The following is a 15,676-nucleotide window of genomic DNA, read 5'->3' as shown; positions in this document are numbered from 1 at the left end:
TAATCCTCACCTGAACTTATTTTTTCCATTGCTTTTCAGAGAGAATGGAAGGGGAAGAGAGAGAGAGAAACACCGATGTGAGAGCAACACATCGATTTGTTGCCTTTTGCTCAGGCACAGACCGGAGCTGGGGATTGAGCCTGCAACTGAGGTATGTGCCCTTGGCCAGAATCGAACCCATCCACCCTTACAGTCTGCGGTCTGACGCTCTAACCACTGAGCCAAACCCTAGTTTTTTAAAAAATAAACCATATTTTGGTTAAGTAATTGTTAAAATAAACCAGACAGATAATATAATTTTCTAGCTGATGTGGTTTAAGACTTTCTGGTGCTTTTGCTGGGCTAAAATTTCTTAATAAATTACACAGAATCAAATTAAATTAGGATGGGTTGTAAGTCAAATTAAAAACCTTCATTAAACAAGCAGAAATAAAAACCTTGTTAACCTTCAAGATCACTTTGTCCTACATTATGTATCTGAAAATAACAGAGAAAGCAAGCTCTAGCACATCGGACTGAATGACAGTGGAACAATGCAGAGGAGCAATGGAATCCATGAAAACCAAAACAAATTATAAAAATCATGTTGAAATAAAATCGAATCGCAAGATTTTGAAGACAATGCATTTTGAATCACTTCCCAAGTGCTCTTCTTCTCTCTCCCATCTTAACTATTCTTACTAGCCTTACATTATTCTGAAAGACACATTAACTGTTTCTGACCAGAGTATACGCCAACCTTTATTTCTGAATGTGAGAAGAAAAAAAGTATGACACTTTACCAACTTAAATTTGAAATATTAAAAAATATTGTCCTGAGAGAATAAATATAATTTACATCTTCCAAAATAATCTACCAGCTAAGTAGTAATTAGATATAATGTGTGTTTTACAAATAAGAAAATCCTTTACCAAAATATCTCCATGATAGACAGGATGTGTCACATAGTATGATTTAGTGTTAAGAGATCAGGCTTAGATTTAAAGTGGATTCTAATTCTAACAAGCTACTTAGTAGTTGTGTTATCTTAGGAAATTATTTAACCTCTCTGTATCTTCATTTTTACCATTCGTATGTAAATAATAATACGTGCCTCAGAATTATTGTGAGAATCAAAGACGGTACTTAGAACACTGGAACACATAGCATGCACTCAATAAACACTATACTTACTAACTGTACTTATAAAGAATCGAAATGAATGCCCCTTGTTAACTTTTCTGGCAAGATACTTAACCTGATATAGTGGCAGTCCCCAAGTAAAGAGATGAAAGGAAAAATGAAACTTATACCAGAAAAAGCGTTTCTAAGTCAAAATTAAAGTTCGCTGAATGTCAGAACCTTGTATCTAACAAAGTAATCTATCACTTAGAGGCAGCTTTTCTTTTCATTGGTGATGCATCACGAATATAAAAAGCACTCCAAATCATGCCTGTACGTTACCATTACATTTTAAACAAGCTCTTGCAAGAGCATTGAGCAGTATTTTCAAAGTAGGTTCATCTACAACACAGTTTGTAAAAAAAAAAAAAAGAAAAACAAAGTTCTTGAAACTACTTTTGACTTTTTTTTTTAATATAAAAGATATACTGCTGTTTAAAATGCGTGTATATTTCTTCAGGAACACTGATTTGGGGAGGAGGAACAGCTCCATTAATTTCAATATATAGAGTCTCCTTTGGGTTTTGTTGTCCCTTGTTTAGTTGCGTTGTTTGTTTTGCCTGATACTGTTCTAAGCCCTGGCTCTGTGGGAAACACAAAATATGAAGCAAGAACTTGGCATATAAATATTAAGGCATTTTGAATGGTAATTCGCTTTTTGTTTGTCTGTGGACAGCATTTCAAAAAATGACTACAAAACAAAAGTTAAACTATAGAAAGAAAAAAGGTGGATAAACATACAGGAAAAATAGTGTGGATAAAATCTGAGTTCAATGCACATTTGGAGAGAAAAATGTGAGGACAGAAGGGCATCAGAGATGTGAACACAGACAGAAGATTCATGCTTTTAGATGGGAGGCCGCTTGCCATTACCAAGAGATATTTGTCAACTTATTTCAAATACAAATATCCTCCAAGGTTCATTTGACTGTTCCAGTTTTTCTGCTCAAGTCATGAGCCCATTTTACCCTGTCTGTCTTCACATAATCTCCAGTATCAGTAAAATGTAAATGTTCATCCTGACCTCAGTAGAGGAAGAGATTTAAGAGGATTATTCTGCATTCCCGAAATAAACGGCTTTATCAAATACCAAGCATTAGAGATTACCTTCAAATCAAGCACAGTATCGTCTAATAAGAGATTAAAACCTTGGCCTTCCCATTTATGCACTGCTATACTATATTAAATTATTTTTAAAGAGATCAATCAGTTTGATACAGACTTGTTTTAGAAGAGAGAAAAAGTAAAGCTAAGATACAGAGCCAATCTTTCTCTGTAGTAACAATCCCATTCAAAAGTGCTTTAGTACTTAAAAAGCCCTCCCTTAAATTCTTGTACATAAATTCCTCATTCCACTTCACGCACTATTAAATCTTCTGTTGAACAAATCCTACTCCGTTACCATCAATATAATAATGCATATTTTAAAACAAACTAACAGTACATTTTCTTCTAAAATATAACAAAATAATTCTGGGACATTTTATCTGCCCCCTGAGGTCCTCCTCTTCTTTACAAAATTGAGTACTATGTTTTGTGATAACATTTTCTCTGGCATGATGTAAAAACAAAGTTTTCAAACAAGCAAATTATTCAGAGTTCTGTCCCTTTCGTCATTAAGCAGGTTTTCAAACTTAAACATTTTTGACAAAATCTCTTCCATGAAGCATACCTGTTACTGCCTTTGTACTGCAAAATGTTAAACACATTGCAGGGAGTCTGTGTCTAGAATGCAAGACCAATATTGGGACCAATTACTATAATATTCACACACAGCAATGCCTTCGAGCCTTTAAATTCAGCCAGATCCTCTCCCCAATAAATATCCCCAGTATTTTACCCTGTAAGCTTTCACCGCTTCTGCATATACTTTTTCAGTCTCCAATTTGTCTATTAGCTGCCATGTTTTATTGCTCTGATTAAGTCTGGCCTGTTACTTCATATGCCCTTCATTTTCTGGATCTAGTTTAAAGAGAGCCCAGGAACTTAAAAACCAAGAGCAATAGACTTTTCTATATGCTCTAAGGCCTAAATATAGTATCTATTTTATGTGATCAGATGTTTTTGATGTTTTCTTCTAGGTTCTCAGCTATGTGCTACAGGCAAAGCAAGAGTCTTCACTACAAGTAGAGTGGATATAAATATTTGCCCAGCTGATAGATTTAGGCACGTCACTGATCACATCAAGGTGTGAAATTCTGAGTTGCTCCATAATTCTGATCCTGATTTATTCCCATTTATGTTTTAAACCTCAGGGTTTAGTGGTAGAGCCTTCACATTGCCATCTTATTTTTTTTTCCTCACAAGAAAATAAATTCCAAATTCTAGTTTTGGAGATTTGCAACCTTTTAAGAATCATGACAGAATTTATAGTGAATGCTATGCCCTAGATGCTATTGAGCAAGGAAATGATGAGGGTGTGGCAGGGGAGAATGGAAAATGACAGAGAGGGAGAGAAAGAAGGAATTTTTATTCTAGGAGGACTCTGACAGAAAGGATGCCCTGGAGACAGAGCGTTTGCATGGTGTCAGAGACTGTATAAAAAAGTGAGAGAACTTGTAGAAATGGTGTAATGGTGAATCTGTAACCTGGTTTTAAGGGTTATATCAGCAGATGCAGGCACTACTTTGCAAGAAAAGGTTATCAGGTAAGGACCAATAAGAAAAACATAAATGATGTCAAGTCATTGACAACCTGAAACATAATAGGCACATATATAAGGATTAATAACAGGCTGAAATAGGTAATAAAACTTAATCATGTCATTTAGTCTCTTTTGGGCACACAACTTATGTTACTTAGGAACTTGCAAACTCTGAAAAACATACCCTCTACCCTCATGACAGAAAAGGACATGCAGTCATCTCTTACCAGTATTACAGACGTGCGTAATATATAGTCAAAGATCAATACAACAGAATTTCTATTTATAAAACATACAGTGGGTATGGAGAACGAGCTTAAAAGTATGCCAAGCATTTCCGTAATAATTGTTTGGCTGCAAGCACCTCATTAGTTCTATATGCATTTCCTTTGAAGGTACTCAGGAGACCCCTGAGAAATAGTAGTTTAACCTGGACATGAACTTGTTTGTGGCAATAAGAGCAACACTGTTCCCAAGTTAAAATCCCGAGGTACAAGCAGTGGGTCCTCTCTTCTTCAGGGGAGCACTGAAAACTAATTAATAACATCAGTTTCTTACTGAGTAGAAATTCACTTTATGTGACCTTGCAGATTAGCACTTACTAGCTCACTTCTTTTATTTTTCCCATCTTTCCTTTCAAAGATCTCCACTGATTATCCTGACACCTGCTGGCAAGGGCAGAGTTGATCCCAGTCTACTTTTCCCTTCAACAACTCTCTCAAATCAGACTTTTTAGAGGTATTTTAAGTGACAATTAAGTGGCAATTCATTTGGTTTAAGTAGTTATAGTACTTAATTTCTAGCATTATCACATAATTATGAGAAAACTGTCAATACTCATCCCATATGGGTAACCATTTGACTCTTTGTATATAAATGCATGTTTGCTTTAACCAACAGATATTAAAATCATTACACGGGCAATGATTTAAAAAGCTAAAACTAAAAAAAACATGCTAGGCATCTTTAATAAAACACAGATAAGCACTGAATAATAGGAATGGGTTGGCTTTGATTTTCTACTGTGCTTTTCTCAATGTCAGTTTGCAAACTACTTAGGAAATAAATTCAGCTATATAAAGAGTAAATTTATTAGCTTTGACAGAAGCCATGCCATTGATTAGATACTTCCGAAATTTGTTATTGGTTTCTTAGTACCTACTTTACTTTGGCTTGAACTGAGTTCTGAAGCTTGCATTGTTTGTTGTTGTTGTTTGTTTGTCTCATTTTGGCAAGGATACAGTCTAATGAACCTACTACCTCATAAATCATACTTGGTGCTATTGCACCTGCAAGTGTGTTCAGTGAACAACATATATCAGAATTAGTTTTTTAGGTTTTAGAAACTCTCAAATCTAGCACGTTTTTAAAATGATAACATAGACAGTCCATCCCATTATTCAAAACCCTGAAAAAGATAAAAAGTTTTAAAATCAATTACCTAATGAAAAATTTTATATTAATATCAGTGAAGTTAGGAGTTTGGGCTACAAATTTAGACCCTCAAAGCTGTTAGCTCATGTTTTGTAATGGTTGTGAGTAACCATGCTATGTTATTTTAGCCATGTATACCTTATCCCTTTACTTTGTGCTGCTATAATTTTGTGAGGGGAAATCATGTTTCTAGGGATGAAAGCAAATTTTATGAATAATTTATTAAAAAATACCCAAGGTCCTAAATACATGTTTTATATGAATAATGATCTTAAGATATTTGAGAAAAATACAACAGAGTTTTAATTTAGAGAAGAGTTTAGAAGTGCTATACGTGCATTTGCCTGGCTTTGAAAATCTTTGTTACTTCAAGGCCATAGAAGGAAGAATAGACCATTTCCAGTTTTTAACCATTGATTTGTATTATTATAAATGTTTTCCCCAAATCATATAAATTTAAAACAAAATGTATTTCAATTCTAAGGAAACATTTCAAGAATAATGTTCAGAAAAAAATGTTCGTGACCAAGGGAGGGAAAAAATGTGTGTTGTACCATGACGGGGCATGACTTGGCCAAAGTTTTGCATTAATGTCAAATAGTCACAGCAGGATACTTTATCTTCCCTTAATTATTACTTTGAATTCAACATCTCAAAATTATTTTTAAAGGTTTCAACAGGAATCTAAACTTAGCACTTACTTTTAAAGTATAAAATTAATGGCCAAGTAAATTAAGTAATGAAGACACTAATGTGTAATACTTTTTTAAACACATAAAAAACTGTTATTTCAGCATAAATATTACTATAGTAATCGTAGAAGCATAAAGTTGTTATGTCCAGTGAGATTGTTCAGGTACTAACTTATTTTCATGTAGAACTACCTAAAAATCGCCATTTATTAAAAAAAGGAAATGCTAATGCCAATGATTCATAGTATTTAGGACATGTCTAGACATTTTTAGACAGTGCCATTTGCTTAAAGACTTCATGCACAAACTGCAGGCACAGGGGCAGATTGCATAAGATGTCATGTACTTGCTGCAACTGTATGCATGTTATTGGATTTTTTAGAGCAACCCATAACGATGAATAATTTAAGAGTTAATAAAATATTCAATCTGACTGATCCATTGGTTTAATTTTAAAATAAAAATGACTAATAAAAAGAATTGCATGCCCTTATCAAATCCCAGGCATTAATACATGGAAATTGCAACCCACACAGGGAAACTCCAATCTCTAAAAGGCACACATTGGATAAATGATGTGTGCGTGTTGTGTGGGGACGGGGGTGGGGGGCGGGAAATTCTAAGTGTTACCACTGGCATCGATAACTTTGCTCAAAGTTTAATTGCTTGGAGCTGTCACCCCAGCTGCACCCTGCCTTCTGCAGGGCTGAAGGAAAATAAACAGATTGGTGCGAGTTTAACACACATCGCTTATGGGAAATGGTGTTTCTTCCTAAGGCCCTCTTTCCCTCTCCCCACAGGCTGGCTGAAGGAGAAGCCTCCTGAAGAATTTGGAGTGCACAGCTGCCCGGGCGTTGTCCAGGAGCCTGAATGGGGGGGCCAGGCCGCCTCACCACGGGGGGTCTGTCTGCAGGGACCAGCTGGGCCCTAACCCTGGTATCTTTAGGCAGAGCTCTGGGCTGCAGCGAACCGGGACTCATCCTGCCCCAGGGCTCCTGGAACCAGACCCAGCTCGGCTACGGCGGCGGCGGGAGCAGAAAGCAACCACCTCCTCCGCCTCTGCCGCCCCCCCGACCTGGGAGCCGGGACAGATGGGGGCGGGGGCGAGGAGTGGGTGCTGCGTGCGAGGCGGCGAGCGCGTGTTTTCGGGTTCGGGGTGGGAGCGGAGGCAGGCGCGCGGGGAGGAGAGGAGTGCCTGCAGTTCTCCCCGTCTCCCTCCAGCTCCGGGGTCAAAGTGCGGGAGGAATGCAGACGGGGAACCAGAGAAAGGGGACTGCCCGCCGTGGGAGCGCTGTCCCTGTCACGTCGCGGGGGACTCCGCCGAGCAGCTGCAGAGCCACTGCCACCGTAACCTTCAGTGGAGTGGCCGCTCTGCCCGACCGCTGGGAGGGCACTTTGTAAGCGCAGGCGAGGTACACACCTGCCCACACCGGGCGAACGGCCTCGCTCGGGGAGGGAGGGCGCCGCGGGGGAGACGGCGGCGGAGCGCCGCTGGCGGGCGCGGAGGCACGTGGCCAGGCACCCCGCACGCCGGGCTTCCTGCGTGAGCAGCGGCCCACGCGCACACCAGTTCCCTGGGAAGCGAACGGATGGGTGGGTGCGTGCACGGATGGTGCGGAGTATTCCTGCAGTACCTAACCTCAGATGCATTCCAGTCAACAGTTTTTTAACCCAACTCTCCATTTTTAGAGGCAGAGCATTTTAAACCCCGTAGCGCGCTCAGCTCTCCGGGCGCAGCAGCCAGAGGGCCCCTTGGAAAGGGCTGCGGGAATCCGCGAGTGCGGGAAGAGCAAAGCCCGCTCGGGCCTCCCCCGAGCGCCTGCTGCGCCCGCGGCCCCTTTCCCTCGCCGCCTTCAGCCCCCGCCAGCGCAGCCACTCCGCGACCAGGGCTGGTATAGAAAAGCCACCCCTCGCAAGGGACCTGCAAGTCACCAATACAACTCAGCAGGAGACTCTCGTAGTGTCCCCCTCCCCCGTCTCTCTCTTTTTACAGCTGGTTTATTTCACACGCGTCGTGGAAAGCACCACCAGCCCAGCTCCTACAACTTTTCCACTCCCGGGCAGAGCGTGAGGGTCGCCTCGCACTGCGTGATTTTCCACCTCCACGAGTTAAGCTTGTCCAGAAGGGAGTGCTGAGCAAAGCTCAAGGCCCCTGGAACTGCGGGAGAGGCGGGAGCCGGGGTTCTGTACTCGCCGCCGCCGCCGCCGCCGCCTCCGCGCGTGGAGAGGCGGGAGGCAGCCACGCCGCGCGGACTTGTCAGACCGTCCCCCGCCTCGCCCTCTGCCGAAACTCCCCGCGTTACCTTTGGGCTTCCCAAGGGCTCGGCTCAGCCCAGCCCCGCGCCAAAGCTCCGCACCCCGGGGGCTGACAGTCCTGCGCCCCTCCAGCCACTTCCCATCTCCACCAGAGGCGCCCAGGCGCCCCAGCGTCCCCGGATCGGCCCCCAGGAAATGCCCACCCGGCGTCCTCACCCAGCTTTGCCAGCTCCGCTCAGGGAGGGTTCAGCGGCCACCGACGGCCAAGTGAGCGGGGCAATGGCTGGTGCCCAGGAGCGCCGCTCCCTCCTGCCTCCCCCCGTCCCGTCTTTCCTCAGTCTCACTCAGGTACCCGCACCCTCCTTCCTGCTCAGCCCCGCGCACTCGCTCTGACTTTGCGAGCACTTTTCAGGAGAGCCCAGGGCGTGCTGCCTCCTCCGGGCTGCCTCCAGCTCCTCTCGCCGCCCGCCGCCCGCCCCCGGCCAGCCCAGGGGAGCGCCTCCAGCCCCACGCACGGCGTTTCCCAGGGCACTCCCCTGGGTCCCGCACCCAGTGGCGCGCCCCCCGCCTCCTCACCTTTGCAGAACTGGGGGACACAGAGACTGAGCCCGACCAGGAGCCAGGCGGCCACCGAGCGCTTCATGATCCCTTCTCCACGACTTGCCCCGGGCTGGTTAGGAGTTGCAGCAGGGGGGCGGCGTGGCGGAGGGGGCACCGCAGGGCAGCAGCAACCCCGCCCCTGACGGCGAAATCCGGAAGATGTCTTCTTCCCGCAGCGCTTCCTTAAACAAATTCTTGGGGAGAGCGAGAAGAGTGGGCGACCGGAGCGAGGGGCCGTTCTTCCCGGGTTGCCTGCGCTCTGGCGCAAAGAGGTGGGCGAGCGCTGGGGCGCTGCGGGGCTCAGCCTGCGCTGCGGGCGGGTCCCGGCTGGGGCTCGGCGGGCGGGGCGGGGCGCGGGCGCCGGGGCGGCTCGGGGTCCGCGCTGTGGACCGCAGGCGGCGCGCTCGGCCGGCGCTGCCCGCGCGGCTCCGGCTGCGGCGGCTGCGGGGCTTCTGACTCGGAGAACAATGAAGCGTGAGGGCGGGGAGCCGGCGGGCGGGCGGCCGGGCGCACGGTGTACAAACAGGCGGCGGGCGGGCGAGCCCGAGCCCCCCCGGCGCGTTCCCCCGCGCCTCCCGCCCCCAGCCTCCCTCCTGAGCCCTCCCTCGGCCTCCCCTCCCCCGACGCCCCGGCTCTCTCCGCGCGTCTCTGTGTCTCTGTCTCTCCCTCTCTCGCTCAGAGGTGGCTCCTTCTGCTGGAAAAGGGAGACACCGCAGCCACACCCTGGCACCTGCCAGGCCCTCTGAAGTTCCTGCGTCCCCAGGTTGCTCGTGCCTTTTCCACACACGACAGGGGCGCTGGGGTGAAGGGAGGCACCTTTGCTGTCTGAGATTTTCTTGATTTCCCAGCATTGACTTAATAATTAACCACGTTAAGGATTCCCCAGAAGTCCCATTCTCGGTACAGCCAGGACAAGAAGTTAAGAGATTTTGAAAAGTGGCTCTCGGGGCACAAAGCTGCAGAGGCAGACCCTGCAAAGTGAATTGTCCTGGAGTCTCCAGAAACGCAGCGGCTGGCCCCGGGTCTCCCAGCCGGGGCGCCCCACTGTGCTGCCCCCACTTCTGTCACCTTGGGGCTGGGACGGGGGCGCTGCGCTCACCTCCTCCAGGGGACTGAAGGGCGAAGGCTTTGGGCAAGCGAATAGGAGACGTGCGTCTCCTAAGCGGGACATCTGTCCCAGAGGAGAAACATTGGGGCGAATTTGGGGACGGTGCAGGAAAATAGAAGGCAATGACATGCTTGCCTAAAGTGGATCAGATTACCCTGCTGCCCAACAAGCGCAGTACAGACCGACTGGGTTCTGCGGTGAAAGTGGCTCAACCAAAACCCAGCCCGCGGCTGACCGCAGCCTCTCCCCTTTGCCCGGTGAGGATGCCGCCTGGTGCGCACGGATTCGGATCGGCCAGTTGCAGGGACCAGCATGAAACATTCGTCTTGTTTTCTTTTTTTCCTTCTAGAGGGGGTGGGGGGAAGAGAGAGATGGAAACACAGACAGAAAGACTGAAGGAAACATTGTTGAAGGCGAGGGTGTGAAAGGAGGCCGTGCAGGGCATTTGGCCGTGCAAACTTCGCCTCGTTTGGCCTGCGTGGGCTCTTTAAACTTTAATTTCTACCTTCCTTTTGGAATCTGAAGCGAGGTCAAGGGTGCAGGACTGGTGGAGAAGCGATAGCGTCTATTGCTATGGAGGAGTTAAGATACTGTATCACTGGCCGGCAAACAACAACAACAACAATTATTTCAAAACAAGGTTTGTTCAAATCTTAGGTTCCGGGGGACAGTAAAAGAAAATAATTTTTTTTTCTTTCTGTTAATAGATTTAGATTTTTTTAATGTTTTCAATTACAGTTTATATTCAATATTACTTTGTATTAATTTCAAGGGTACAGCATATTGATCAGACAATCATTTATACTTTATGAAGCGTCCCCCCTGACATTTCCTGTCCCCGACTGGCCCCACACGCATCGCCGAGTTTCGGACTGTATTCCCTGTGCTGTACTTTGCATCCCAAGACTCTTTTGCAGCTACCAATCTGTATTTCTCAGTGCCTTCTCCTTTTTCACCCATTTGGGGGACTGGGTGAAAATAATAGTTGTTGTTTTTGCGTGTGTTTTTAATGACTTTGCTAAGAGAAAGTGGGAGAATCGTTTATTTGCTGTCTATTTTCACACTTAAAGCCACTGATGTTAGAATAAGACATCTTGTCAAGATCTGTAGCAAAGAAGCTTTAAACAATCAAATTCCACCTTCCTGGCACATCATTATTACTGACTTCCCAAAGAATGCTTTCAGTCATGCTGTGGCATGCCTACCACGAGGTACCCCTTTATCTTTTTGAAATGAGATGTTTAGTATTAGGGTTAAGGTTTATTTCTAAAGGATAGTACTAAATCTCAAAAATATAAAATAAAAAAGACAGTGTCTCTGTGATGAGATATTCTTTTCCTATTTAATTCCCATTTATTTCCACTTTTCTGATCACATTTGACCTTAATAAGCATGTGAGGAAGTTAAATAATTTTTCAACAGTAGTGTATGTTACTAAAAGTTTCTCTTGTTTTAATTTAAATTTAAATTCTTTAAAAAAAAAAACAACAACACTCCACGAGAGCATAAAACTACATTAAAATGAATATTCTGTGACCAAATACCTGGAGTAGTGACTACAAATGACATCCTGTATCACCTGGTAGACGACTTATAAAATATATTGCCAGTTATACCTCTGCTTCCACAAGCCCATGACCTATCGCAATCTGATACAGAACCTTAGGCCCATAGCTCCCTGTGCTTAGTTGCCCCTCCCCCCCCACTTATTGGTAATGATTATGATCATGATCAAAAAGGCTTTCCTTTTGAAGGTTCCAGGCACTTTACCTAATTTACACTTACAGGACTCATTTCACTCTTACTAAATTCATATATAACCTCTTCAGAAGAGGAATACAAGAAATGTTAGAAGACCAAAAGTAATAGATTTGTTTTAAAAAAGAAGAAAACGTTAAAGGATGAAATTCTGTTCAGAATCTTTTACCTTACATAAAGTGCTAAGGGATCTTTCCTAATCATACATGACCCAGCCTACAGTTTTATAGCTTCTTCAGATATGCGCCCAAAGGGCCCAAAGTGAATCTATACATCACTGGAAGACAGCACTTCCCAAAATATTTTCTGCAGGCTTACTTCCCCCAAGATGTTAATGGGTTTCTGGGAAAACACTTTTTTCCATGGTCAAATAATTTAGGTAACAATGCATATCAAGGCAGCATCTTGAAGATTCATGGCGCATGTTAGCATATAAAACTTTGAAAGGCCCTGTGGTGATGAAGCTTTTCCAAAAGTGTTCAATCCAGAACGTTGTAAACTTGTCTTTTTACCCTCGGACCAGCTTTTTCTCAGAACACCCTGGTAACATATTGTAACATATTAACATGTTGCTGCAAGGAAAAGAAACATTGCCTGAGAATGAAGGGGAGCACAGTACCAGCAAAGCTCACAGAAACGGGGCTGTGGGAAGTTTACTGCTTTTCAGGAACTGTTCTTAGGTGTGTACAGCTTGGATTCTGGAGCAGAGCAGACCTGCATCGGGACACTGTCGCCACCACCATGACTTTCACCGCAGGCGAGTCTGTTCATCGCCAGGCCTTAGCGTTCTCATCTGTAAAATGGAGTTCATACAAGTACTAAACTCAGTCATAGGCTCCGTGGTCACAGAAGGGCCTCACCCAGCAGTGGCTTTGCCGTGATGATGATGATGGTGGTGATGGTGATGATGATGCAGAAAATGAGGAACCAAGGGGAGGAGAAAACGACTTTTCTCAATACGTGATGGTCTTCACCCCCCGTCCACCACCCCCATTGAATTATCGAAAATTTTTAACTCACCTTTTGATTTGTCAAACAGTAAACAACACTAAATGCAGTATTTCTTATTTCTGTCAGTATTGAATGATGTTTAGAAGCAAACAGTATGGAAGAGTCTTAGGTTATTTTACAAGTTGTATACTCAGTGCTATTATTTTTTACCACTTTGCGTTTAAAAACTTTGTTTGAGTATTTCAAGAACTTTTTCTTTTAGATCCAAAATATCTCTGGATTAAAATTTGGATTTCGGCCTTGCATGACCGAAAGCAGAAAATTCAGTCAAGCCCTGACCTGGGCTTCTGACATACAGAAATGTGAGCTAATAAATTGGTGGTGTTTTAAACGGCGAAATCTGCAGTAACCTGTTAAGCAGAAAGGAAAAAATGCTATAGTAGATCACTATTCTCCCCTTTTTAAAGATAAGGAACAAGGTACCCACTGGTTAGGTAAAGTGCCCATGGTCTCAATTTAATAAGTGTTGGGGCCAGTGATTGAACTCAGTCTCAGTTTAGAGCCAACCACACTCTCCTGGCAACAAGCATGGGGGGTCAACTGCACACTGAACACCAAAGCGTTTTCACGCGTGTTCCTTCACCAAATCATCACACAAGCTTTACGAGGTAACCATTACTATCATCTCCATTTAAACCAAGGATAAAAACTTTGAAGTAATTTGCCCAAGATTAAGGTAGGACTGAGAGACAGAGTGAGAAGCCAGGATCTGAGCTCAGATTTGATTCCAAGGCTGATTTTTTAACCATTACTTTGTAGCTTCTACTTAGACAGTCATCTAACTTAGTTTATGTATTTATATTTTCAGTTGAAGTAGCTATAATTGTGACTTATTTTTTAGTATAATCTGCATTCTCTCTGACCTTCTTGATCTGTCATTTTAGAGTATACTCTGCTTGAAAGTAGAGTTCCAAGTACATTTTAAAATTCTCCAAAATATTTGCATAACTCAAAACACTTTTTTCATTGCTCCCCATAAACACCAAGCTAATTCTTTCCTTCAACCTTCTACTCATGACCACCTGAAACAACCTCTCACAAATTCTAATATCTGAATTCGTATCTCCCCATAAGACCACCCCAAATTATTCCAGCACAACAGAACCATAATTTCTTAGAACTAACACCTTTTATTTTTCTCTAATTGTTTCACTGGTGTTATAAATGATTCTTGCCGTGCAGAGAATTGTGTGCCTTAGACATAGCTGAGTATTAACATTTAAACTTCTTCAGTCTTCCTACCATGCACACTAAGGAACGTTATTATTAAGACCACACATTTCATACTAAATTCCCAGTTCCTAGTATTTCTCTGCTTGATTCCCTGATGGATGCTGATTCCAGAAAATAGGCAGGGTCGTTACACAAGAGTAAGCCTTTGCCTTCAGAGTCTGACCCTAGTAAGAGAAATTTCAGGTGCCTCTAATTCCTGTCCTCCAGTTTCCCAACCATTTCACTGACTTAATTTTTAGCTCCCTAAACTATTTTTGAATAATTAATACATGCACATAATGAAAGTTCAAAGGTACAAGTGTACAGGGAAATAAAAGTTTCCTTCTTAGTGTCATTTCCTCCTTACATAGGGTCACCTCCCCAGGACTAATTGCTGGTAGTTAGTAGCTATTGCTGTGTAACCTTCTAAAGATATGCGTGTGTGTGTGTGTGTGTGTGTGTGTGTGTGTATACACATATATATACACACACACATATGTATATATATATACACACACATACACAGATATACATACATATGTGTATAAATGTTGTATATGTATGTATGTGTGTATACATAAATGCTTTTTCTAACAATTACTAAATTATATGAACATAGCCCAACTGGGTGTGACTCAGCGGTTGAGCATCAACCTAGGATCCAGGGTTCGATTCTCAGTCAGGGCACATGCCCAGGTTGCAGGCTAGATCCCCAGTGGGGGGAGTGCAGGAGGAAGCCGATCAATGACTCTCTCATCATTGATGTTTCTATATCTCTCTCTCCCTCCCTTCCTCTCTCTGAAATCAATAAAAATATATATAGTTTTTAAAGTATATGAACATTATGCATCTTGCTTTTTTCACACAAAAAATCATTTTTTCTGAAATTTTATCAAGGGCAGTGTAGTATTTGTGGAACATAAATCTCTTTTAATAGCCATTTAAGTTGTTTCCAATCTTTTGCTATTTCAAACAATGTTCAATGAGCACATATTTTGCACGCATGTGCAATATAAACTTGTTAGAATAGATTGCTTAAAGTGGCATTGTTGGTTGAGGATATGTACATTTAAAATTGTAGTAGATCTTGACATTTTGCCATTCATAGGAGATGTATGAAGTCATCCTTCCACCTCTAATGCATCAGAGAGCTTGTCTCCCTACATCCTGGCCAATGCAGTGTTTGCAATTTTGGGGCTTGCCAATCTTATAGATGAAAACTGGCATCATATGGTTTTGAATATCTCTTATTATGAGTGGGCGCTGGTGACTTTTCATATATTTAAAAATAATTTATATTTTCTGTATGCTACCTTTATGTCATGACATTTCATGTCTTTAGCTCTTTTTTCTACTGAATTGCTGACCTACTTCTTGATTGGTAGGAATTCTGATTATATTAAACAGTTTAGCCCATTGTGTATCATGTTTATGTCAAAAATTTCCCAGCTAGTTTACAGCTGTTTTGTTTGATTTTATTGTGCTAAAGTGTTTTGTATTTGGAATGATGAAATTTATCCATCTTTGCTTATGTTTTTTTAGGTGTTATTTTTATGTAGTTATTCTCTTACATTTTCTCTTAATACTTTTATGGTTATTATGGTTTCACGTGTATATTTACAAATTCTATCAAGTGAAATTTGTTTTTGTGTAAAGGGGTAGTATAGATTTTACTTGTTTTCCAGAAAACTATCAGTTACATTAAAATAAAAACCAAAACAACATTTATTGAATAAATGCATGTCTTCTTTACTGATACAGCATGCCAACCCAGTCACTCAGTGAACATATATTTGGTT

General features: G+C 42.9%; 1 protein-coding gene across 2 annotated transcripts in view; it reads right to left on the bottom strand.

The window, feature by feature from the left end:
• EDIL3 (EGF like repeats and discoidin domains 3) overlaps nt 1-9,272 on the bottom strand; it is a 353,968-nt gene extending 344,696 nt beyond the window's left edge. Inside the window, exon 1 of one of the 2 annotated variants that reach the window (XM_081131478.1) lies at nt 8,765-9,272. In XM_081131478.1, the coding sequence (XP_080987604.1) occupies nt 8,765-8,831 (67 nt within the window). In that variant the 5' untranslated portion in view covers nt 8,832-9,272. The remainder of the gene's footprint in view (nt 1-8,764) is intronic. The other variant, XM_081131479.1, reaches the window with a different exon arrangement.
• Between the last annotated feature and the right edge of the window lie 6,404 nt (nt 9,273-15,676).

The sequence above is a fragment of the Miniopterus schreibersii genome (assembly GCF_964146895.1).
Source record: "Miniopterus schreibersii genome assembly, chromosome: 3".
Classification (NCBI taxonomy): domain Eukaryota; kingdom Metazoa; phylum Chordata; class Mammalia; order Chiroptera; family Miniopteridae; genus Miniopterus; species Miniopterus schreibersii.
The sequence above is the reverse complement of the archived record's forward strand: the minus strand, read 5'-3'. Positions and strand labels throughout refer to the sequence as shown.